The 26,868-nt window shown below is 36.9% G+C and overlaps 2 protein-coding genes across 5 annotated transcripts; both read right to left on the reverse strand.

Moving 5' to 3' along the window:
* Positions 1 to 492: 492 nt before the first annotated feature.
* Positions 493 to 5,235, reverse strand: LOC105041930 (small ribosomal subunit protein eS6). Its single transcript, XM_010919000.3, has 6 exons — positions 5,096 to 5,235; positions 4,875 to 4,939; positions 2,244 to 2,301; positions 2,011 to 2,119; positions 1,540 to 1,812; positions 493 to 938 (listed from the first exon to the last, which is right to left on the reverse strand). Exons 1-6 carry the CDS (start codon positions 5,099 to 5,101, stop codon positions 700 to 702), a joined length of 750 nt encoding a protein of 249 aa, XP_010917302.1. The 5' UTR covers positions 5,102 to 5,235; the 3' UTR covers positions 493 to 699.
* A 1,338-nt stretch (positions 5,236 to 6,573) lies between these two features.
* On the reverse strand, positions 6,574 to 11,475 carry LOC105041929 (serine/threonine-protein kinase SAPK2). 4 transcript variants are annotated; one of them, XM_010918999.4, is made up of 9 exons: positions 11,189 to 11,475; positions 10,723 to 10,797; positions 8,438 to 8,539; positions 8,290 to 8,343; positions 8,113 to 8,205; positions 7,948 to 8,040; positions 7,765 to 7,869; positions 7,386 to 7,484; positions 6,574 to 7,111 (listed from the first exon to the last, which is right to left on the reverse strand). In XM_010918999.4, exons 1-9 carry the CDS (start codon positions 11,306 to 11,308, stop codon positions 6,824 to 6,826), a joined length of 1,029 nt encoding a protein of 342 aa, XP_010917301.1. In that variant the 5' UTR covers positions 11,309 to 11,475; the 3' UTR covers positions 6,574 to 6,823. The 4 variants fall into 4 exon arrangements, with proteins under 4 accessions (XP_010917301.1, XP_029119428.1, XP_019704943.1 ...); XM_029263595.2 differs by lacking the exon at positions 10,723 to 10,797; XM_019849384.3 differs by having other exon boundaries at positions 7,948 to 8,205.
* Between the last annotated feature and the right edge of the window lie 15,393 nt (positions 11,476 to 26,868).

Genomic DNA, 26,868 nt, shown 5'->3' on the forward strand with positions numbered 1-26,868 from the left:
CGCCCAAAAACAAGCCTGGTCCGTTCCGATGTCGCTCACCCCTCTTCTTGCCTCTCTCTTCTCTCCTCTCTTCCCCTCCTAATCTCTCTCCCACCTCTCATCTATCTCTAACCTCCGCTTGGTTTCCATGCAGCCTGAGGTCTGAAATTGCTTTTAAAGTTTCGGCTGGGGTCTGGACTCGAACTTTCCCAATTGCTTTGGTGAGGCGTAATGGCAACATCTTCAATCATGTTAAATAATGAAAAAAAGCAGCTTCCTCCATTAACACCCAGATGGACCCCACGTGCTGCCACATTTAGAATCGGTATGAGTCGAGGTCCGACTCCTCACAATCAAGACATACCTCGAAGAGCCGCGTTACAATCACAAACTTCATTCGAAAAGAAACGTCCGTCCATCTCTACCAGTGTGCGAGAGAGAGAGAGAGAGAGACTTGGTCTCAACACTTGCCAGTGTCCCTCACCATGCAGCAATCTGCTCGAGCACTCATGATTTAATTTCAAACTTCAGAGGCAAAGAGCATTAAATACCATATGGCAGAATCCCAACATACTGAGATGCAACATTCAAAAAACAGTGCGGACTCTAGTCCGACACAAAATCCCAACCACCAACCAAACTAACGAACATATGCATGCGGTCAAAATGACAGCTACCATCCAAACATTTTTTTTTTTTTCCGGTTAAACGACCTTGTATCTAAGCTGCAGCAGATAGCTTGGAGGCAGCAGAGAGCTTAGATCTCCTCTTCGCCAGACTTTCACTTCTGCGTTCACGCTGTTCCTTGAGCCTCATTGCAAGAAGCTTCTGATACTCAGCTGCTTCTGCCTTAGCCTTGGCGATCCTCCTCTTCTTCTCGGCAATTCTGGCGCGCTTTCTTTGGAGTGTCAGGGGAGTCACGAGCCTTTGAATCTTGGGCGCCTTGCTGCACTTCTTACCTGCAAGCATGTCAACAAGCATGTCATGTTGGTTCAAGGTCAAAAGTTAAGACTAAAAATGGAGCCGCACGCAGCTGTTACTCCTGCAATGTTGCACCAACACATTTTAAAGAATGAAAAATTATTCCAGAAAGCATAAATACAATTTTTCCTGAGTAGGGCAATAACAATCAATCCTAAGAACTACTGTGGAAGTTAGGATCAGGACCATCAACATTACTCAACGAGTTCTCAGAAAGTATTGGTAGAGATATTTAACAATAGAAGAGGATGATTGAAGCGTTGGTCTTCTCATGACTTGTTGCCAAACTCACGGCTGTCCATCATTGCTAAACAAATGATGAACATGCATGACAATAAACACAGCATACCCACAGATGAGGAGGTTCGATACAAGTCCTATGAGAATGTAGCAGATGCCCTCGCTGAATAAAACCTTTCCTACCAAACATTTCAAAATTATCGATGATAAAGCACAAGAATAAACATAATGGAACTACAATTCTGGGAGGCTTTAGATAATCATCAAGTGCTTGACATTATGAAATCATAAAAATATAAGAATACTGTAAAAACCAGCAATTATAAATATTCAACCCACCTGATTTAGTAGTGAAAGTTCGGCGGTATGTGTTGACATATTTGCGCACATCATCCTCCTTTGAGAGGTTGAACAGCTTCCGGATTTTGGAGGCCCTCTTTGGTCCTCTCATTCTAGGCTTCTCGATGTCAGTCAATCCAGGCAGATCATTCTCACCCTTTTTAACAATAACCAAGTTCAGAACTGAAAGATCAGGACTGACAATACACCCTCGAACAGATTTCCTCCTGCGCTCTCCATTGCGCCTGCCATATCCACGGAAGCAAGGTGTTCCTGCCATAAAGGTTCCATAACAAATGAGGATAACAAATTGAGCAATAAATTGGGCCCCTTCATACAGCACTTCCTTTTTCAGAAGCATGCATGAGCACCCCCTACCCTGACCTCACCCCCACCCCGCCCGGCCCCCACATGCACGCACGCAATCATACACACAAAAATAAATAAGTGAAGTAAAACTTGTAAGCATGCCTCTGTGCAGCAACAGACGGACACGTCCAGGGGTCAGCACTCCCTGCTTCATGGGAAACCCTTGTTTGTCACAGCCTCCCATGATTTTGAAAACATAGCCCTTGAACTCCTGTACATGCAAGCAAATAGTCATTGTTATATGATTCCTAAGTTTTTCCTTGGAGAATATGTACATGAGCCAGAAAAAGGACTTCCAGCATTCTTTTCTTAAATGAGTTGTGGCTGAGCCATACCTCACCAAGGGAATCTCCGCTGACCTCCTGAGAGATCCTCTTGTCAAAAAATGCACGACTGCACATTTGTCATAAACCCACATATTAAGGTTCATCATCATATTTATAGAAGTAATAGAAGACACAGCAAAGCATAAAATGCAGTCGTTCAACGAACTGCTCCCAGTAAAATAATTAGCATGTTGGCGGCCACTCTCATTTGACTGCTATAAGCATGTAAATAACATAAAACAGTTTTTACATCAAGTGAAAAAACTTGAACAGCTTGTGAGTCAGACCGAAACTCTTTTCCTTCTGAGCCCAAAAAAATTATGTCTCGAATCTAGGGACATCATTTCACGCATTCAGATGCAATCATGCAGAACTATGACATGTGAAAAACATGTACATATTAAACCGACATAAAAATTAAACTAAAAGGCCATAAGATTATGGCATTGGGGATTCCACAAATCACATTAAACTGCTACTTTAAAATCAATAGTTGCCTAAGCAAGGGTTTTTAACGGCTCCATAAGAGAAATTCCTACAGAGCTGACAATATCTGCAATATGCACCATCATGCATTACCTCCACAGGGTTTTGCAGAAAAACCCACTGCATGTTTACTTTTAGAAAAAGAGTTGCACTTATTAAACTTGCAGGAATATTTGGTAGGCATGGGAGCAGGGGTATCATGGTCAAATAAAATCCAAAATAGACTGTTTCTGGAACAAGACATTAAGATACCTGTATTTTTACAAAATTGAATTGACGTGAATTTTCATGAAAAAAATCCCAAACAGTATAGAAAATACATCACAAAACATATTGTTGTATAATGGTCTTTTCATCATATAGCAACATTTTTATTCGTACGTTTGACAACAACATTCAGAACTGCATAACTTTATCGCAAGAAGATGCTCAAAGATATTTTGTAAGTTAACAATATAAATTTAACTACAGATCCTTGAGCTAATGGTTTGAGATGACACTACAAACCAGGAATAAAATCAAATTAGAAAACATATAACTGCACTCATATGTTCATTGCAGGGATCCTGTCTACCTCGACACTGGTAAGTTTGCTTGAGCAATATGAAGTCTCACTCAAGATTAATAATAACTATAATATGTGGAATTGGAAAGTGGGGAAAAAAGATAAAGAGCAGAAGTTCCTCAAGGACAAGAACCATAGAACGCATGCAAGTGCAAATTGCCAGAGATTTCACAAAGCCCATAGCATATTCAAGAAGATTGTTAGTTCTGGAAATGAAATATTTAACAATGGAGTACAACTGATTACATGCCAGCCATACAGTATTAAACATGGTCCTGGCTAAGTAATTTAACTTTCCCTTGTGTCTACTCAAAAGAGCATTCCATGGCTCACATTGCCTGTAACATGAGGCACCTCAATTTTTTTAACAAGAAATGGGATAAAAGAAATGACACTAAAGCTAGAAAGGTAACATAGCGTGAAGTATACACAGCTTCTCTAGATAAGCTTTTGTAAGGTATGTAAAGCACATATCTCATTCATGCCCTTATTATTAGGATTTACAGAATCATTAACAAGGTTCCACGAGTTTGACTATACCAAAATAGATTTTCAGAAGGAAGAAGAGAAGATAGTTGATGACATAAAAAAACCCTGAGCTTTGAGAATTAGAGACATCGGCTGATTGATCAGTAGTATAAACATATTTATGATGCATAAAAAAAAAAAGGTGTCAAGGTGTCATGCAACATGACAAACCTAGTTACAGAAAAAAAAAAAATTGTGAAACAAGGTTGGGAAGGAGGGGAAGGGGGAGTGGGGAGGGGGGCGTTGGTGGGGAACATTTCTCCCCTGGATAAACAAAAGAATATGATCCCTCATCAATTGCATGACTTGGACATGAAAACTTGGATCTGGAGGAATCTGTTATCATGCCCACATAGGAACTGAATGCAAAACTATGCGTTGGTGGGGAACATTTCTCCCCTCGATAAACAAAAGAATATGATCCCTCATCAATTGCATGACTTGGACATGAAAACTTGGATCTGGAGGAATCTGTTATCATGCCCACATAGAAACTGAATGCAAAACTATGGCAAACTGGTAATACAAAAACTGAAGCATAGATCTTCCTGCAAAGTGAACCTCTTCTGTTTACAACTCAGATCACAAGTTGAATTCTCTCTATTAAACAAAGATGCCATCTTACCAAGGTATCAATTCCAGTCCGCACTTAATAAAGCTTATAACTAAAACAAAATACAGAACTACATTCATTGAACATAGAGAATCAAATACCGCGATGGGCTTCTCAGGGTTATCTCAAAAATGCAAGATTAAGCAGTGAGACTAAATAAATTATAATTTTATCACCTAAGCTGCTGATTAGGACAATTTCGTATCCAGAACGAGCATGATTTCGACCATGCAAAGTTGCCAACTTTTCCACTCTACCAACCCTCAAACTCTCACAGCCCCATCAATTAAATCACTAATACAGCTTAGAATACTTCAAGGTAAAGAATAAAATTACAAATAAGAAATTTTAAAAAAAAGTCCAATTGAAGAAGAGCAGACTCCATAAGATCTATGAATAAGAGACAAAAGAAAAAGATACTAACAGAAAAATAACCAAAAAAACTTACAGCTTCTGATCGTCATCAATCTCAAGCTTCTTCTGGCACCCAGTGGTAGGATTCGCGATATTGAACTGCAAAATTAGGGGAAAAAATCAACAAAAAGCGGATAAGGCAGCCCAAAATGAAGCGGAAATGATCCAAAACAACCAGCACCGATAAAAAGAGACCACAACATCGATGAAAAATCGCAAATTTTAGCCAAATATTCAAGGATTTTGGACCAGTACCTTCATCTTGGATCGAGTTTCCCTGGGCTATCGCGGAGGGGCACGCGAGTGTACAAGGAATCGCGGCCGCTAGGTTTTCCTCTGAGACTTTGGGGCGCTTCCGGCTGGGTCTTATATAGAGAACGCGGAGCGTTAGGGCTTGTTATGTCTTAATGATCTGGACCGTTCACTCTTCGACGGATTGGCTGATCTGTGCCGTTCGATTGCTTCCTTAGATTGGAACTTGAACCAGTTTACCTGATGCCTGTCCGCCCCCGAGCCTAATCCGGAAATCAGTGGTTGGGCTACCATCAGATCTAAATCACACGCTCCAAATACACCCGTGGATTGAATCAGTGTTCCCGACCCGTTGCCTCGAACAAACCCGTTTTAGTTGCCGTCAACCTAATAACCCATAAAATCATAATTAAAAATGTTAAATAAATTGAAAAATATATAAAAAAATCAATATGTATAAAATAGAAAAATATAAAAAGTGCAATGATATTTTCGGTCAGATTTTTTTTTTTTAATTGTTTACACAGTAAAAGGATAAATTTCCCGTTACTTATACATTTTTCAAAAATGATCCAATACTTCTATTCATAGACCTTGTACAGCCCTCTCCATTGTAAACAAGAATGATTTTTAATACCAGCCCTCACCATCCCAATGTATACAAATATTTTATCCAAATTCTAAATCCAAAGTTCACAGGTAAAGGAAAAAGAAAAAAGAGCTTTTTAGAAGATATCATCATTAGAAGTCTCGAACAGAACTGATTATAAGCATCATAATTTTACAAACACCATTTTCTTCGACCAAAAAAAAAAAATAATAATAACAAACACCATCCTGATACGGAACTCACCAACTTAACGAGATTTAGCAGGGTGGACCGAGTAACCAGCTTGCTGATAACTCAAATGTAAGACTGCCAGAGCTAAAATAGCTATACTTTGTTTGATAAGTTGATGCCTCTTGATGAGGAAACAAATTTGAGATAATAATACCCCACCATATTACAAAATTGATTTAGTCTCTGGAAAATATAACATGCAAATTTAAGAAATTAAGGTTTTTATTGCAACTAAGAAGTTCCAAATGGTCTCCAGGAAGAAAGCTCAGTGGTTAAATTTGGATATAAAAAATACTAGAGGTGAATAACCCTAAAAAGAATCAGAGTTGGAAACAGTTTAGGAAGCTGGTTTGGTGATGGTCCATAAATGATTTTTTTTTTGTGGTAACCCTCAAGCTAGGGCTATGCATCTGTCTTCATGAGAAATTCTTAAAACTTGAAAAGTGAGTCAGGACATCCATCATACTCTCATTCCCATCAAATATTATGTCAGAAAATGTAAATATAGTCCAAGAAATAAAATAGATGAGGAAATTTATACCAATTCTGAAAGTAGGGTAAATCTCAGCATCCTCTATTTCCAACAAATCTAGAACGACAACAACAAAGACATTAAGCATACAATGTTGATCGGTGCATATAAGCAAAGTTAATTAAGCCTATTAATTATATCAAAAGTAACCAAGATTTTAGCATAAGAGCAAACAAATGGTACTTGGGACGTCAAAGATTCATGAGATGTTCACTAAGTTCATTTACACAACAACGGATCTCTACCCATGACAAATTGGAATTGTTCCTCATCGAGTTAACAATCCTGCTTTCCTCCCGAGAAGAAAGAAGTCACGCACCAACCAGATGCTAGAAGGCAGATCATGTATTCTTGACATTTAAAGAGCACAGACAAAATCTCCGCTTGTCTCAATATCATCAAGATCCACATCTGCATCTATGTCATCTAGGTCCATGCTGCTGCCACCAACAAAGTGCTCACCACCAAGTTTTGGACCCTCAGAAGGCTTCCGTGCCTCTTGTATGATGGCCATGACTTCTTCAATGCTTTGGGACGGGGTGTTGGTGTTGGAACTCTGCAATCTGTTCTGGTACTCATCGGTTAGCTCGATCGGCAGGTTCTTTAGAAACCATGGGTGGTTTTTTATTTCTGGAATGGTAATCCTCTGCAAGAAAGCACCAAACAGAGTAATAAGACCATCAACTGCCATAGATGAATGCCTGAGAGATGTACTAATACATTTAGTCGAAACAAGAATGGTACAAAAAAAAAAAAACAAAAAACTGTGAATAAATGGTTCTGCAAAAAACTGTGAGAGTGATTTTGCAGAAACAGTGACAAAATCAACTTTTAAAGTCATAAAATATATAAATTGCTGTCTCCATTCCATATAGCATGGCCAAGCTCGAAAAGCGACCAAGTCCCTAAGAATGTTTTACCTGTTCAGGATTAGCTACAAATATCCGAGACAAAAGATGTCTACATTCCATGGACACTCGTACATAATCTGGAATAGAGTATTGGACGCTAAGTATCCGCTGCCAAAGAAAAAGATTTTTCTTTAGTTAACAAAGCTAAAACATGTCTACTGTTAAGATAACTATTAACTTGAACTGAATTTTCAGTGATCAATGAGATCAGCAAATAAAAGAAAATATCACACTCTAATTATGGTCCACTCAGACTATATGAAAGATAGAGCAGGATCTCTTTCCAATCCTGGTCCAACATATTAGAGGACATTTCTAGAATTGCTGAAAGAAGCACCAAGAATTTTCCAATCATCTTTCTAGCTCTGGAAGGGTGCTAGATACTCACCCCAATTGTCTTTCGAAAATTCCTTGGATCATCTGGGTCCTCGAAGGGATAAGCACCAACAAGCATTACATATAATGTTACTCCACATGACCAAACATCTGCAATCTAGAATTTTCACTAGCCAGTTGATTAGTTTCGGTAAAAAACTCTTGGACAATAGATGAAAACATAAGCTGAACTAACCTTTCCATCATATTCTTTTCTTGAGAGAACCTCTGGTGCAATGTAAGCTGGCGTGCCAACAGTGGATTTTGGTTGGGAATGCAGCACTGAAGACTGGAAGATGAGAGAGATATGGTCATGTATTTGTCTTAAGCTGAAATTTCTAGCCTTGCAACAGTCAATTACCTTTGAGTAACCAAAATCACATATCTTAAGGCGGGGTGCTGTGCTACCATCCAATAGAGTATTTTCTAGCTTAAGATCCCGATGACATATTTGCTGCCATGTCAAGAATCATAAAGCTATCAATACATGGAGTAGGATATTGAGTTTTACTAGGGCAGGACAAACACAAATAAATACCATGGAATGACAATAGCTGACTCCTGAAATCAATTGTTGAAAGAAAAAACGTGCCTGTTTCAAATGTGACAAACAACAATCAAATCAAATAGAAACTTTACCATATATCATATCAACAAAATCGAAGACAATGAGAATATATTTCTACCTCATCCTCGCTGAATCTCCCTGCATTGCATATCCGCTCAAAAAGCTCACCACCAGCAGCATATTCCATAACTATGGCTAGATGGGTTGGTGTCAGCAAGACCTGAAAAGAAACTTTTTGGTTTAATCATATAGAGTGGACACAAGATTTTTGGTAAAGCACCACAAAACCAATAATAAGAGAGAGGAGCAGTCACAGATAGTCATATTTAGCAGGCTAGACCTCAACATGGGAGAAACTAGAACTATGATGCTTTGGAAACAAATAAGTTGTTGTTCTGTTAGTTTTTTCAAAATCACTTATCTAATCTGACCTACCTTATAATGGCATGGATTCAGTAGAATTTTTTTTTTCAGAAACTCCTTTCATGGAGCAATTAATTGGACTTTATGCAAGTTTAAGCTTCTTCCATCTCTATAATCTAAAACTAAAGAGTCAAAAGTCCATTCAGTGGTGGAACAAGCTCTTCCATTATAGGAGATACCAGGCTTGGGAAGGACCCAGCCTATGTAACAAAGAGATAAAGTGAATTTAGAGCTTTACTTACTAAGTCCGATATTTTGAGGGAGGTAATATTTATCCATACAACTCATAATATCATAGAGAACTTTACAGTATCATGCTTTTATTAGCAGCCTACGAATAGAATCAACGACATGTAGTCCATCATGGTTTATGGTGAACACTATTTAAATCCTATAAACTCTGTGCTATACAAATCTTGTGTTTTAAGTAAAAAAACACTGCTATAAATGCACATAGATACAGTGGATTTTAGGAATAGATAATTGGTTTTTCAGTACACGGTATTCTATCAAATAAGTTGTGTATCAGTAATTTAGAAATGGAAAATGTCCTGAAAACCCACTATCGAAAAATAAATTCATAGAAATGATAATGAACAGAAGCAGGTTAATATGTTGGCATGTACCTGTAAATCAAGCAACAATCCAAATGCAATGTAACTAATTGACTAGTATTCTGACGAGTCTTAAAACATATCTGCAAATATATAAATATAATATAAATTCTGAAAGGATTAACAGAACATCTTTCAGAAACAGAAAATGCAGCTATTCGGAAACAGCATACAGTTAAACCATACTCTTGTGTTCGATATAGCCTTACCATCAGATTCTAGCAAGCTCTATAATGTTAAGCAAGATTACTTCACAGTTCACAATAGAAGCTCTGAGTAATGTACAACAAGGTACTCAATATGGAGATATCATCATCACAAGTGGAAAGTAACATGATAGATTATTTAGCTAATTAATGAGATTACTGCGGTTGACCAAGTAACCAGCTTGGTGATAGTTTAAGATTGCCTGGAACTAAAATAGCTAAACTCTGTTTCATGATTTAATACCTAATTTGATGACGAAAACTTTCGCATAATAGTATATAGCAGGACTGATTGAGCACATTTAAGTTAGTGTATGGAAAATGTGCTTTGCAAATTTAAGAAACTAAGCTTTTTATTGCACATAAGAAGCAAAAGTTCTCCAGAAAGAAAGCTCGGTAGTTAATTTTGGACATGAAAATGCAAAAATAATACGAGAAGAGGTGAATAATCCTAAAGAATCAGGGCTGGTAACAGTTTTGGGAGCTGATCATGTGGCGGCCCCCCAACAAACTGGCAGTTTTTGGAGTGGTAATTCGTCAAATCAGGGTTATTCATCTGTTCTCTACATTGATTTAACATCGGCCCCGTGAAAATTGTTTGTTCTTTCATATCCTAGAACTATGTTGTGCTTTTTCTGAAAAGTTTTTTTTTTTTTTTTTGGTTGATGCAAATGTAAGGTTAATGCCACCCAGGCTTTATTGACGCACAAGCTGAAGATATTTACAAGTGGGAAAACCAGAGCGGAGACATTAGAGACTATCACTGGTCTCAGAAGGATTCACAAGTGAGCAAACAGATACAGTTTTTCTGAAAAGGTAATAGATAATCATAATACATGTTTACAACTCCAACTTTGACGATAGAACTCCACAAAGTCCTCCATGAAGAGAAGCTTTATCAACAAATCTTTTATTATATACACATGGAACAGGTACTTCTCTTGTTAAAATGTTGAACCAGTAATTGATCGGAACATGAGGATAACCAGGATCAACAATACAACAAAGAGTAGACAGAGATAATTCATCTAATCAGTGTAAAGTACATAACTCATATAATCTTCATGGGGCATACAAGGCAAGTTAAGAGAAGGACGCTCAAAGTGCCATCTTAACGTGGCACGGGAAAAAGTTTATTTAATAGGGATACCAATAAATACCTCCTTGAATCTAACTATATTTGGATGCCTCAATGATCTGTGATTCATGATCTCTCTCTGAACATGCTCATCAATCTGCCCAAGCAAACATCTGATTTATAATTCAACAGTACTTGCAACTTAAAAGGAATCAGTAAAACAGTGGATAACAAATACTCGAGAAAAAGTCGCAAAACTGCGCAATCTAAGCAAAATCGAGCTATCGAGATTGGATTTCTAGGCAGTACGACTGAAATAAAACTAAAGAAAGTATAGATAAAAAGGAAGTGGAACCTTCTGTCATCACAGCAAAAGTCTCCTCAGTCCCACAAAACAAAACGTTCGTCAATGGCTATGAACAGTATCCGTAAATAGAAAAACCTTCAAAAAGATTGCTAATTTGGCAAACTACGGGATCACCAAATAACAAAATTGGATTTTTAAGCAGAATCCACACAGAAAACAGAGAAAGGAAAAGAGGTACAACCTTCTGTCCTCTCTCTATAAGCTTCACAGCATAGAGTTCCTTGGTCCGAACATCTCTAACCAGCTTGGCCACCCCAAAATTACCAGACCCGATATCCCTCAACACCTCGTACCGCTCCATTTCGATTCCGAGAACGAAGAGAAATTGAAGGAATAAAGCATCAATCACACAGAGAAAAGACCCACCACTCCACAGCTCTCTCTCTCTCTCTCTGGCAGGAAGGGAACAAAGCGAGAGAAGAACAGGAAAGAGAGATCGGGAGCTTTTCGCTCACAGGTTACCGACTAGACGTATCTATCTATCCATCTGTCCGACGTAAGTGTTTTACAGCGGGGTGAGCTTGGAAAGTGGGACTTCCGCCATGAGTTGAAAATGGAATTCTGCCACGCGATAAGGCGTACCACCCTCCAATCCTTGGTTCCCCACCATTTTGGTGGCCCACTGAGGCGTTTGTGGGTTTGGTTCGATTACTCTCGTAGTCTTTCCTGAGCTTGATTCAGTGGGTCGGACCATATACTACTTCGAGCCTAATTTTATTAAAAAATTATAAATTTAAACCGGTTTCAAGGTTATAAATCTTATCATCTATAATGAGAAAGAGAAGTTCAAGGACCCTTGCACAGTGCTCTGGACTTTAAAAATGTGCGCCGCAATGGGGTTGGGTTACATCTTTCACGTCAAAGAATGATTGGAATTCTTTTGCGCTGTCAATCATTAAATCATGCTCCATGTAGGTCTCAAAGTATTTTGAACCTTTGGTTCGTCTATTTGTATAGACCCCGGAATGACGATTGCACGATCTAATAGTGGATACACAAGAAGAAAAGTGAATCCTTCTTTCATTTGGAAGATAAAACCTCTATTCATCCTATGCTTAAAAAAAAAAAAAAATATATATATATATATATAAAAGATTAATGTGATACACAAGAGATAGATGGCAATAGATATCACATAAGTACCGTTTTTCTCTCTTTAACATTTACTACAATAAAAGTAAATTATAAATGGATGCAGCTAGCTCTATTTTGAATATATAAAGTGATTTCACATTTTCTTTTTTTTTTTTCTTGCTGCTAATATCATAGTGATGATATATATATATATATATATATATATATATATATATATATATATATATATATATATATATATATATATATATATATATATATTATTTTTTATTTTTGAGGTCTGCAAATGGGTGCAGCCAGCTATACTTTAAATTTTATATGGGATCATACCATATTAGTTGATGTTCTCAAAATTTATCCTTAAAAATCTTAGACCGACAAAAATACCGACATGAACCTGATGATGAGCACCATCAAATCTATTATGGAGTGCAGAGATGAAACTATCTTATCGGTTTCCATCCGACCTCCAGCTTGAGGTTCTACCGACCTCTGGATCGATATCTCACCAACAACGGGAATGAAGTCCCCCAACCAACATCGATACGGACTCCCATTGACCTTCGAGTTGGGATCAAGCCGACCATAAGGAATAAGGTCCTACAATCCATCCTGGGGCAGATTTGATCGAAACGACACTTCGGTCAAGGGCTGACCTCAGTACACCGATCAATTGGGTCGTATAAGTAATTAGTTGGAATCTCCCAATAAACATCAGAGCCACGTTAAATACCTACGACTAACAATCTAGTTAGTGGGCATATACTCTATTTCGACAACCTACAGGTTTGGCATATCAAACTCCAACACTTTCTTTATATAAAGATAATTGGAAAACTCCTAAAAGATAACGAACATAATATTATATTAAGCTAGTCTCTCTTTTTTTTATTTTACTTAAAATTTTGATTAATTTAAGAATCGAAAGACCTCCTATTGAAGTATTTTTTTTGACGCAAATGAACCTTTTTTTGTAGATCTCCTGTGATACTCCGGTGTCTTGACCAATATCTCTCCTCCTCCGCATCAATCCAATTCGGAGCCTTGACACAACAAGTTCCTTCGATGGGTTGGTTCAATATAATATGTGGTGGTGAGTGGGACCTGGATCGGTCTTATCGGTCCATTGCCGGTCTGATCTGGGCCGAACCAGATCCGGGGGAGGAGCATCATGACTTCTTAGTGTTGCACGTGGCAGCACACCACTGGTAGAAAAAAAAATAGTAGACCGTTGTGGAAATCGTGCCACGTTTCTGTTAGACAACGGCGTTAGCAGTGTCTCGTGGTGCGTGGTTCGCAGCTTCGAGGTGATACCGTGACAGTTCCCTCCCAGCAAAATATTCTCCTTCGCCAGACGGCACGTGCCCAAACGACACCCACGTTGATCCCCATAACTTATACGTCGACGTCAACATTAAAATATGACTCTCTGCCACGCGGCACTCTGTGCCTTATACTAACCTGATCCCGCTCACTTGCTCTCACAAGACCACGGTCCCCAACGCCATTAGTCTTTCACCCAGGCATCACTTTCGCTCCCAGGAATTCCCGCTCTGGGTAGCCGGCATTCGGCCAGCAGGGTATCCCACTCCAGCAGCAGGAGCAGGGCTTCTTTCCCGTGGTGAAATTGTAGCCCATACACGTGGCACGAAATGGCCGTACATATCGCAAATCATAGCAAGGTTCGTCCGAACGCACCTAAGAAAAACGATCGGCTGTGATTCTCAGCAGCCACTGCACGAGGTGCACGCTGTGTAGGGTATAGTCTCTCTGTTATTGATAAATTTCATGTTCCGACTCAGATCGACGGGACTAAGAAGGATTGGGATCAATTCGGCTACCTTTGCTCTTCGGTCGATTGATAGGTGTGAAATAATAATTTTTTTAAATTAAAATTTTTTTGATAGAGAATCTCCGACATTTAAATCAATTGAAAATTTAAAAAATAATGATAAAAAAATAAAAAATAAGAGAGAAAGCACCATACAATGAGAGTGGAGAGATTTATTTAAAGATCTCCTCTTTTTCTCTATTTATAGAAGGAAGTCGGTAGTCATTCCCATCACAAATAAGACATGTGAAAAATGCACAATAACAACTATAAATTTAAGATTTAAATAGACTATAATGATTATTCATGTGATTATACAGTTATGACCGCTTCAATCATATGATAATAACTGTCGATATAATTACCGTCGATATTTTTGAGCTAATATAATTATATCTTTAGATTGTCTATGTCCAAGATGATGATGTCAAGTGTATGAGTTAGTTTTATCTCGAATGTTATCTCGATCGAAATATCATTCGATGTTATGTGCATATGTTCAATCTTTAGTATAATTTATGAAAATTTATCAATGATCAAATTATATTATTATTAAAGTATTCTTAATATGCACATAATGTCACTGGCCCCAACATATTTTTTTTATTTTTTAAAAAAAATTAATGAAAGATAAAAAATAAAAATTAATCATCAAAATAATGCTCAGTTTGATGACTTGATATATATGTCAACAATAGGTTGGGGGGTAGACAAGGATCGGTGAATTAATGAAGATGGACGATCAGTAACAGCAATATCTATTTTAGAAAAAATATCAAATTTAATTGATTATCTTTGAGGATGGGTAGACTAGAGCTCTTTTTATGTGTATCCCAGTGAATAACAAAAAATGAATCTTGCATAAAAAAAAAATTAATTATCATTAATGTTGCAGGAAAAGATTAAATTATTTTTATAGAAGACTCACAATGTTCTATGCCTAAATTTAAATACAGGATGGCCTACAATTTAAAGAATCATATTTTAAATTTTTGAGATACACGTATTAGAAATTTAGTAAATATATACTGGGTGTCTGATAAATTTGTTTTATCTGTCACATACTCAAGATTGAGTGCAAAATTATCTGAGAATCCCTGAATACACATCATTATTTACAAATAATCTGACTTTTCTACTCAAAATTAACAATCAAATAAAATTTTGATGCAATGTTCATTAAATGAAATAAGGACATCAAACTCAGTTCTAGCATGGTCAAGGTGATATATTCTATCTAACGGAAGGGTAGTCTAATCATGCCTTCAGGTACCTGTACCTAAAGAAGTTTGCAGGGTATGGTGTTAGTTTGTTATTAATTTTTATTTTATGGCGGTAATGTGAGAAGATAGACGCTACTGTACGGTCGTTTTCTTTTCTCTTTTAAAAAATCACTAAATTATATCAAACTTTTATTGGATCCACCGTGTTATGGGTGGATTCAACGCAGAGAACACGCCAGGTTTTGGAGTAAACAATCATTGAGTGGGGGTGGGGTGTTAGAAAGTTGTGTTACTCTTGCTTCGACCTACAGAGGCCAATAAAATTTTCTTTTGCAGCAAGTTTTGATAGAAGTTAGTCAGACCTTGTGTGGAACGTGCATCATGTGAGCTAGGTGGTGGTATAAATTTTGAGGAGAACGTTCATCATATGAGTTAGGTGGTGCTAGTACATCAATATGAGTTAGGTGGTGCTTAAAAAAAAAAAAACTGTAGCACCACAGAGCTCAAAGGATGTACGGTCCCGTCCAGGTCTGACCAACCTCTATCCACAAACCTCTGCAGTGTAAACGTCTGTAGTTTGACAATGGGTTGAGCTGCCAAGCATAACTACGGTTAGGGCAACCATAACACCCTGGAAATTGTAATGTACACAATTTTATGGAAGAATGTTGCCGATTCTAGACCCATACATTTTTTTTTTTTTTTTTTGATAGCAGTAAGATATGGATTCACTCATTCAGAAAAAAAGATACAAAATATAGCAGGGATACCCACATAATACCTCCTAAGATATCACAAAGCTAGTACCAAATCCTATGTAACGTGATACATATTCTACCCTTCCCTTCAACCCAAACAGGTTTAAAACACAATATCCTGATACACATTAATTTGAAACCCAGACAACCATTCAGAGAATAGTAAAGACCATCTGACAACTAAATTATGCTGCCTTTAAATATTATACTTTTTGAAACTATACAGGACTGCAATCTGTGTCAAAATATACTTCACCTGACGCTCTTCAAGAAGTAGATGATGCATTGAGAATAGCAGCTTGGCTATCTTCTACTTTAGAAAATAACTTTTCTGTCAGCCTACAAAACGGAAGATAGTTCAGAATGAATGGGTTGATTTGTCATCCAAGAGCATCCTCCTTGATATGCATATTTAGCGATATAATCAGCCACTTTATTTGTCTCCCTGTAAACAAGCGTCGAATGTCCAGCAGTAGGGGATTTATTTGATCTACTTCGACCTAGACATTTTTAATAGCAGAGATGGCATACAAAGAATCGCCCTCGACATACACATTTGTTACTCCTAATTCTACCACAGCAGAATACAGACCCATCCAAGCAGCCACAATTTCAGTATGGTGAATAGAATAGTTTGGAAATGGCTTACCAGCTGCTTTTATAAGCATACCTTCATTATCACAAGTAACATATTCTGCAGCCACCTTCTCATTTGAAGCAGAGGCATCAAAGTTTACCTTAAAACTTCCCCAAAAAGGTGGTGACCAAATAGTGAGACTAGGATTTGATCTGCTCAAATTGAGCAAAGAAAGATCACCACAGTGCCTGCACTGAAGAATAGATTGCCCAACAATATTATCAGTGTCCTGCACAGTTAGATAGCCATAAATTCATCTTACCAATTGCACAGGTGACTGAATTTGATTTTAGAATATCCTCCCATTACGTCCGTTCCATATTAGTCAAGCTAATGTTGCGAGCACTGATCAAATCCTTTCCTCTACCTAGCTAGCAGACAAAAGGTCCACCAAACCCAACAAAAAAGTAGGTAACTGAAGAGAAGAAAAACTGTTTTTCTTCGGATGATTTAGGTTGCATCTAAAATTTTTTTATTAATCTACATGAATAAGGATCAAATTCTTACCTGATTAGCAGTGGAACCAGAGATCAAATCTCAAATAATCTGATATAAACCTTCGTGGAGGTCTGGACGTGCAGACCTTCTATTTCGCATGCACGCCAGACGCTATAGGAAAGCGGAATGAACTCCGATCTTCACAATCCAATCAAACGAGGGAGGAGATGTGCTGGTGTGACACCTCACACCAGCAGGTGGGATGCCCAAGGAGGGCCCACGCCCAAGAGAGAAAGGGCGGCACCAAAGGAGAGAGGCTAAGGAGAAGAAGAAGGGCTTTTCCCTTCTCATGCCTCTCTTTCTCTTTCTCTTTTTTCTCAATCTGATTTGTTTGCTATGCATCCATAGGTAGAGACTCTCTCTATTTATAGATGAATCCCATAACCCAATAAGTATAGAAGTTCTAACTCAAATCTAATTTGAATCAGTCCAATACTCATTAAAGAAGAATTCCTACATGAGATAGAATTGCCATCACTTATGACAACCACTTTACACCCACTCTCTCACCCATATAGGATGCCCCAAACCAGCACCATTCTAGGTGTTGGTTGGCCCACATGAAAGAAAAATCCTAGTGCAAGTAGGATTTCTTATATCTCATCCAAAACGAGTTCGCTTCAAATCTAATTCGAAGTTGGTTCGAAACAATTTCGAAAGACTGTCAATCCCAAACTCTGTAGGACTTTTGTATCTAGTTTAACTTGAATTTTTGAATCTAATTAAGTTTAATTAATCCAGATCTAATCTGAAATCAATTAGCATTTAAATCCAATCTTTTATATGCTCTATAGATCATAGATCGAAACTGTTCATCTCCGGGATTGAACCTGAACCTCATGTGTAGTGCTAGCTAGACATAGTCAACTCTTCAATTCTTGTTTGATCCATAACTTAATTCTCAATTAAGTTAGCTAATATGTTCAATCAAGTCAAATACTTCTAAATTGGATATATAAACATAGACCAATTCTTTCTTACTTTGTCTGACTTGTGTGCGTGACTCCATATTTTCAAACACTAAGTCGGTAGCACAGGAATCAATTTCTGCACTAATTGAGATACCGTCTAATAATAATTTTTGACATCCAGATAGGTTGAATTATCGTAAAAGAATATTTCAGAATCCATACACATGGTTACCGCATAATTCATCTTTTTGATCTTGAATGCTTTAGGATGGTCTCAGGTTAACTGTCAATCGAGATTGCTTCATCCACATTGTATTTTAACCTTTCAAATCCATCTCATGGATTATCCTAACCAAGACTTTGCTAAATTGAAATATAGTAATGCATCAACTCCAATAATTCGGAGGGATCAATCTCATTTTGATTTACACATAGACTTCACAAATACTTGACTGTATCCAATAGTCTTTTGTCACTACATTAAAAATTCAGATAGTCTGACACCAAAGTATAGTGAGTTGCTTGTAAGTCACTATGGTGATCTCAGATTTAAAGGTCATTTATACCTACGTGTTTCGCAAGCAGCTCTTGACAGCAGAATGCTCAGCAAGTGAGTCACTTGTTCAGTGACGATGTACTCCTACATCTCACCTGTATACCATATCACTATCACCACATTTCTTGATTAAGAGGATAACTAACTCATATAACACACAACGACCTCCATTCGATAAACGTCATCGTCCTGTAATGACATATCATTTGATTGCAAATATGTTTAAAAACTATACAATAAATCCTCTCTTTATCGTACACTAGTATAGTTCTAAGGACTTTATCACAGCACAAGAGTTTAAGAAAGATGTTACTTTATAATGAAAAATATCATAATAATTTTTATTCAATAATCAATAATTTATATATAAAGATGAACTCAATCATCACATGATTGATTTTAGGACACAATTCCCAACAATAACAAGTCAGTAGAGATCAAATCACCAGCTTGGGACCAACAAGCAGCTACAAAAAGGCAAATTATTAACTCATGATCCATATCCTCATATGAACCAGAACACAAATCACAAGAAACCATAGTCTCATTTATATTGCCCTTTTTTACCAATAGATCTTTACAAGGCAACCAATTCCACAACACTTTCCATCAGAAAAATTTGATACATATATTTGGTGTAATGGCTCTTTACTAAAACTTTCCTGCAAAAGGTAAATATAACTTAAATTATACAAGTTGCAATTTAATATAAATATCTAGTGCTTCATAACCTTGATGAAGTAATCATGTCAGGCTTTAATGTTGATCCCATATAAATAACTATACAAAATTTCAAATTGGAAGATAAATTTTGGTACATCCAAGCATATACAAAACTCTCTTGATAGACTTAGTTGGATTTAGCTTGGGTTTTTATTTGTCTCTTATCATTTATCAGACTTTTAAGAATTACTGTGTCGTTCCAATTTTATCGGATGTCTTTGAAAAGTATGATGGGTGGGCTGGCCTATGTTGGTGAAGATTAGCACAAGGAGGTAGTGGGCTACATTAGGGAGGCCCTAGTGAGTCATCAAGGGCATGCAGGGAGTAAGGCAGAATCCTTGGACTACGCTAAGGGGTCAAGAAGCCCAGCTGTCGATGTCCACTGATGTAGATCCTACTTTGGAATGTTAGGGGGGCGAAAAGCCCTCCTTCGCTTCTACATATAGGAGATTGGTGCACCAGCATAGTCTTGACCTCTACGTGTTGCTCGAGACACGCATGGCCAGTAGAAGTTTAAAGCAGGCTCATCGATATTTTCTTCCTTCGTGGTGCTTTTATGCTATAGATTCTTACAGTTTGACAAATGGGATCATAGTGGTTTGGAGAAATGGGGCTACTTGTATTGATGTTGTACAATAACAAGTAACAAAATTGTAGCTATTATTTTTGGTATTAATGAATCTTCTTGAATCTTATCTGGTGTCTATACTAGCATTGAGTATAGAGAGCGGAGGATATTATGGGAGATGTCTAAATCGATTGACTTGGATGTTCTTCTTATTAGATGTATACCTTAAAAGTCAATTATTGGCTGACATATTTTTCATTCTACGATATAAATTTATACTTAAACTATTGATTTAATCAATAAAAGATAAGTTTTTTTTTCTATTCAAATGTTACGTATCCTTGAATCATTCTTAAAACTAATGTTACGGTATATATTCTCAACCGTTGAGAATTAAAAGTATGTATAATCAATTTCTAAATTACTTTCGATCATAGGATAATTATGGAGATGGTGATCTATTCAAATAGACCGACGTACAGTTTACTTCTTTCGAGATAGATGAGTCTCTAGTCTACAGTGTAAAGACACTGAGTAACAAGTGTGGGTAGTTGTTAGAAAATAACTAGTACTGAGCGTGATCATATGAGAGATCACATAGATTTTTATTCAATTGTCAGTGATCATCTCGATGCTGTAGTTGTGTGACTGATCCTTTGACCTGCGGTGTCATAGTTGCTCACAGTAAGATTGATATAGTTTGACTACACATAAGTATTAACTCAATTATGTATTTTTGTAGTAGATATTGGCTTCAGTTGGTTGAATTGTGGGAGCAAGCTATGCATCTAGATGGGATCTATCGATCTTGATAGAAAGGAGTAGTCCTATAAGATTTGAGAAGCTGAGTACATAAGTCTATGGCCATAGTAGTATGATTAATAGAAAAAAATTTTCATTTGAAATCACTATTAGACTTGAACTGATCGAATCTATCATATGACTGATGATGATATTTGACGATTTATCCATGACTTTTCATCTAGTCCAGACTCATGATAGAGAGACTGTATCATACATTAACTATACCTAGAGGTTCTATTTCAGTTTTGTTGGGTTGCCACTATATATTGCTAGATGTCACTGGTGCATTGTGAGAGCTCAATAGGATCATTCTGAATCAATGATTCTTGTCGAGTTAGAGTAAAACTGTTTCGATCCACTGAAAGAGATTTCAATGATATCTATGATAGAGATTATGGTATGTCTCACTACCAGATAGAATTGAATCTATGCACACTTTAAAGGAAGAAGAACTGGATTGATTAAATTGGACTTATGAAGCATCAATTTATATGAATTTAGAGAAATCCTATTAGGTTATGTTAACCTTGCTAGCACCTGGATGAATCTAATTTTTCTTATGGTTGGTATGATTATATGATAAGTATTAGCCAATTCCTACACTTGATCTGAACCTAATTGAATTGATTCAATGGACTCCAATGGTTGGATGCTTATTTTATGGCTTCGATTAAATCAAAAAAAAATTTCTTGATTTTATTAATATAAATTATTTTGATTTGATCAAGAACCTTTGAAGTGAATTTTTGAAGACATGTGGGCTGATTAGAAAGCATTGGAATGGGTCCCATGTGATGGGATGCCCAAGCCCAATGTGGGCGTGGGTCAAGGATGGGTGGTGCCCTATTATTTTGGTTCAAGAGATTTTAAGCTAGGACTTCTAATATGATTAGAAGGAGGGATCCTAATTTGATTAGAATATCCTTATATTATTTATTTAAAGGATCCTAGCCTTATCTCTCTTGATATCTCATATTCTCTCATCCTTGCCGTCACCCTTACTGTGCCCAATGCCTCCCCTCCTCTTCCTCTCTCTAGCCCAGGCCCTCTCTCTAGGCATCCTCCCTTTAGATCTTAGGGAGAGGTGGGCGGCAACTATTTTCTTGGCATCAAGAGTTAGCGCTAAGATTAGTTGGTGTTCCATCTTCAATCTTTCAATTGGTTGAGAGGTTGTTGTAACTACTTCTTGATTAGTTCTTGGTTAGTTGAGGGATCAAGAAAGGTTTTTGGTTTCTTCAAAAATAATAAAAAAAAAAAGATCAAAAAGGATTGATCTCTATCCAGACTTGGTTCAAGCCTATTTAGGCCTTAGATTCAAGCAAGTAGGATTCAAGAAAAAATAATTTAGATTGATCCTATGGATATCCATAGAAATAGGATATTTATGCTGTTGATTCAGAATCCGTTCAACCCCAGATCCAGGGATTGAACTGGATTTAACTCTGATTACATGTTTGAGGCAAAAGGAAAGCGATTCAAGTATGTAACTTGATCACAGATTTTTATTTCTTTCTACTAAATTTAATTTATGTTAATTTCAACATATGAACTAGATCCATAGATACTTTCATATAATGAATGTATGCTTAGATTAAAATTATTTTAATTTAATTTTTTACTATATTTTTTAGATTTAGAAAAATTTTTGAAATCTACATGCACTAGTATCTGTAGAAATTCAACACTTCTGTCTTTGGTTGCGGGTAACTTCAATTATATTGATGGACCTTAAGAGAAGAGGGGTGGTAGACCTTTCTCTAAAAATATTTAGACCAAAAAATTTCAAGAGTTTATTGCAAGAAATGGGTTGGTGGACCTTACACTACAAGAAAATACTAAATTACCGACTTTTTTTTGCCGACGCTTTTGTAAAGCGTCGGCAGGTTGCGCTGACCTGCCGACGCTTTTAAAAAGCATCGTTTGTTAACGATGCTTAAAAGCGTCGTAACATTTGAGCACTGTCAATGCCGACGTTTTTAGCAAAAGCGTCGTTAAATAAAGAAAATACCGATGCTTTTTAACGACGCTAAAAAGCGTCGGTAGGTTCGTTTAATACCCCCTCCTCCCGTACCCTAATCTATCTACCGCCGCCCCTTTAATTTCCACCCATTCCTCCGCCGACCCCGGCCCATCTCCGTCGCCGGCACCGCACCCGCCGTCCACGCGCACCCGTCGTCCACGCCTCACCTCCGTCCGCCGCTCCCCTCTGCTGCCGCGTCCGTCGATGCCGCGCCCGCGCGGTCCAAGCCATACGCCGTCCGTCCTCCTGGAAGCAGCCACCCGACCGGCCCTCCTCCCCTCCCCCCTCCCGGTGGCCATCTTCCCATCACGATTCCCTTCGATTGCCATGCACTTTTTCTTGGATTTTGTTTGGCGCGGACTGATTCGTGTTCCACCGATTAAATTTCGGCCCAAAGGTTCGATCTCTCTCTCTCTCTCTCCCTCCCTCCTTCCCTCACTTTTTATCTTTTCTCTCATGTTTCCCCCCTCTCCGAGGGTTATTTTGGTTGGATTTTGGATCAAGTCTTCAGGTCTTCCGAATTTGAAGAAGGAAGAAGACAGATAAACGTAAACCGTCAAATAGTTAGCATCTGTTGGAAAAAAAATAAGCATCAGGATCTGATTTTGGATGCAATCTTAATTATAATTTGATGCATATTTTTTACTTGTTCAATGTTGCTCTTGATGGATGGGAGAAAAGTAGCATCTCAGGTTCCAGGACGCATAATGGTCGACAGTTTTAGCAGATTGGTGCCATCTTCTATGGCCAACAGAAGTTAGGATGGCAAACTAAATAAGCTTTGTCCAACCTTGCTGCCGCCATGGCTACTTTAGGATCCGTTTGGTTGGAATTAATCTAGTATAAAAAAATAAATTTTATATCAAAATATTATATTTAATATAAAAAATAAAAAAGAGGTGGTAAAAAAATTAATGAGTCTCATATTTATTTTTTGAAAGGAGAATATAAAATAAATACTCTGGAGGATTGATATTTGTAAAGTTTTTGAGTAACGATAATTCATACTTGACAAAAATATTTTCAATATTTTTTTTGAGGCTTCTTGAATATATTTGGTTCCTTCTTCTTTTCATGAGTGCTTGATATTTCACTCGAAAGGAAAAGAGAATTCTAATCTTAACAAATTTTTATCTCTCTCGAATCCATCCATCACCTAAGGAACCTCTGTTGCTCACACAGGCCATCTTCATATTAAATTTGCTTGCACACTTTCTTTCCTCTGCATATGTGCACTAGGCCATGCAAGAGAGAATGGACGAGCAATTGATGCATTCTGTGTGAGTAGCTCAGCATAATAGCTTAATTATATAATAGCGGGTTTTTGTTGGATTTTTGGGATGCAAGCTTGAAATTGTTAGCAGCTTTGATTGTCGTAGAGCCGGTAGATTTAGCATGGATCACCCTGGAGCCTGTAAGCTACAGGGATAGAGACCTAATGTTATCGTCGACTTGTATGCGCATGAGCTTGCTTACTTCAACTGCCCCTATTGGACTGATGATTTGGGTTGAATTCATGGAATGCTTCTGATCTTTCCATATTCTCGATTCTTGGGTTATTATATACTTGCTGGAGATCAGCTGGTGTAGAGGGTTTGGAACATGAACTTCCTAGGTTTGGAAATATAAATGGCTGATTTTGATTTCGATATTATACGTATTTGGAGGAATTATTAGAATGATCAGGTCCGGTGGACCAATCTAATTGTCACTCACCATAATATTACTTCTTGTGTGTATACTCTTTAAGATTAAAACAAGGATGACAATTCATCCTGTTATCCACCATACATTTGCCCCAGGCTTTGAATCGGTCCACTGGGGATATCCATCTAATAATTTCTATGTGTTATGAATTATTTTTTCATTTTTTGGGGTGTTAGTTTTCCATCTTTTCTTGTGGGTTTTAAAAGTTCCCAACGTGGACTTTGTTGCAGCTGACTAGGTGTTGTCCATATGAAATGATTTCCAGCTTAGATTTAATCTCAAATGGTTTTCCCAAAGTCTTTCCCCAAGGCCTTTAACCTCAAGTAGAAAGGCCTTCTTTTTGGGCAAAAAGAAAACAACTTTCTTCATGCTTTATGGTGTCTCCTGTATGTTGACGGTATAAAATATTCAGTTTCATATGTTTGATTGGAATTCTAGATACATCATCATTCTCTATCAAATTCAATATTATTTTGAGTTATTATTCTGACTTTTAGAAATAGTGTTATATGTAATTAACTGCATTTTGTTTTTGATAAATTAGCTGTATATGATGTCGCCATTATTTGTTATTTCTGATCATGTTGACGGTGGTAATGATCATTTTTGTACAGCGATAAAATATTTATAATTTAGTGAAAATAGTAGATTGTTCAAAGGAGAAATCAGTTTTTGAAGATATGCCACCACCATCAGGACTTGAACTTCAACCTAGCTCTTACCAAAAATATAAAAATAAAAAAAATATTATACACAGGAGTGGTGCCAACCAGCAAAGCTAATATATTATAGCTTTTGATGATAGAATTAATCATATACATATAGAAAACTAGCACCAATTAAATATATGCTAATTAGATTTCGATTTTATTTGGCCTAGATAGAGGATAAAATGACATGATTTGAAAAATTAATTATAAAAATTGGCTTAACTACATAAAACACTGAGTAGGTCACTATCTGGTTGGTGTAATAAGTTTTTCATGATCTAAAAAGAGGGGTAAAAAAGAACAGAAAACCAGCACATGATAGCACATAACCAGAATAATATTGAGATTTTTTAAAGATAATGACAAACAAATAAAAAATCTAATATCGAATGATGGTTGGTTCATATGTACTTGTGGAGCGAACGTATAAGTCATGATCATCTTCATCCACACCTCTCCTAAATTATCAAATATGGTAAACATGTATAGCATAAAATAAATAATATAGAGCTAGATCAATTTACAACCACACCCTCTTAGTATCTCTCTATGAGGTTCACCCGAAAATATATAGTATAATTAATTAAGGTTGTGATACATGGTTGATGAATGGATAATTTCATAGTTTCATGAATCCTGATTGATTGCTTATCTAACATGTGGCGCTCGTTATGTGGCTAGACCCTGATATCGTGTGGCCTACGTTATCCTTATCTTCGTGATTGATGAAGACTAAGCATCTGGATTAAGCTGGACCAAGTTTCTTTGTCCACTACTCCCCAAGTTAATATCAGGTATTAAATCAAGTTAATTATGAATTAATTTTAAAAAAAATTGCATTGCATAGAAACATAGACCCGTCTTTTGATTAATGTACATATTCTATTGTATCCGTACATTTATTTATTTTTGTACGGGTAAAAGAATTATGTACATTGATCAATTGATTATCCAGTATGGACAGTTTAGAAAATGTGAGTAATTCTATAGGTCATTACCATAATCAAATGGTATGCTGAGGGTTCGAAAAAAATTTTGGATGGTATTTTCTTTTTGTTCTTCCTATACGGAAGAACTAAGGGGAAATGCTGCCGAAATTTTTTTTGGCTCTTGTTGTATATCATTTGATTTCTGTAATTGACCTATAGAATTAATACATTTTTTGAATGGGATAAGACCTTCTTTACCTATTAGTTGATGATAGCAAGCATTTACTATGTAAACTTTATCTCTGTTATTTTTTTGGATTTTATGAAATGACTGATATTTTTTACTCATTGCATTAATATAGATTGTATAATTTTTTTTATTTTTAGATAAATTGCAAGTTCGGTCATTTTTATCCTATAATGGACAAAAGTTGGATAAATAAATCAAAAAATAGTAAAGAATATTTAGATGGAGTTCATGACTTCATTAAATTTGGTATGGAGAAAAGTAGTTTGAATGGAAAGATTTTATGTCCATGTCGGAAATGTGTAAATAGTTCTTCTTTAGATCCACAAAATATTGAAGAACATTTGGCATGGAATGGTTTTTTAAGAGGTTATACCGACTGAATTTTTCATGAAGAATCTATGTTGCCATCATCATGTAACCAACCCCTGACTCGTTTTGGATCCACTAGCCTACAAGACAATTCTGCAAGAGATGATGATATAAGGGGTTTGATCACAGATGCTTTTAGATTTGGTGTTCAAAATTTAGGAGAATCCAGTAGTATACAAGAAACAGTTGGGATGTTTGATGGATGTACGCATACGGAACGTATGCATGTTGAAGAGCCGATACATACATCTAATGATGAGACAGCTCATTAT

This window comes from Elaeis guineensis, chromosome 3, assembly GCF_000442705.2.
Source record: "Elaeis guineensis isolate ETL-2024a chromosome 3, EG11, whole genome shotgun sequence".
In the NCBI taxonomy this organism is placed as follows: Eukaryota; Viridiplantae; Streptophyta; class Magnoliopsida; order Arecales; family Arecaceae; genus Elaeis; species Elaeis guineensis.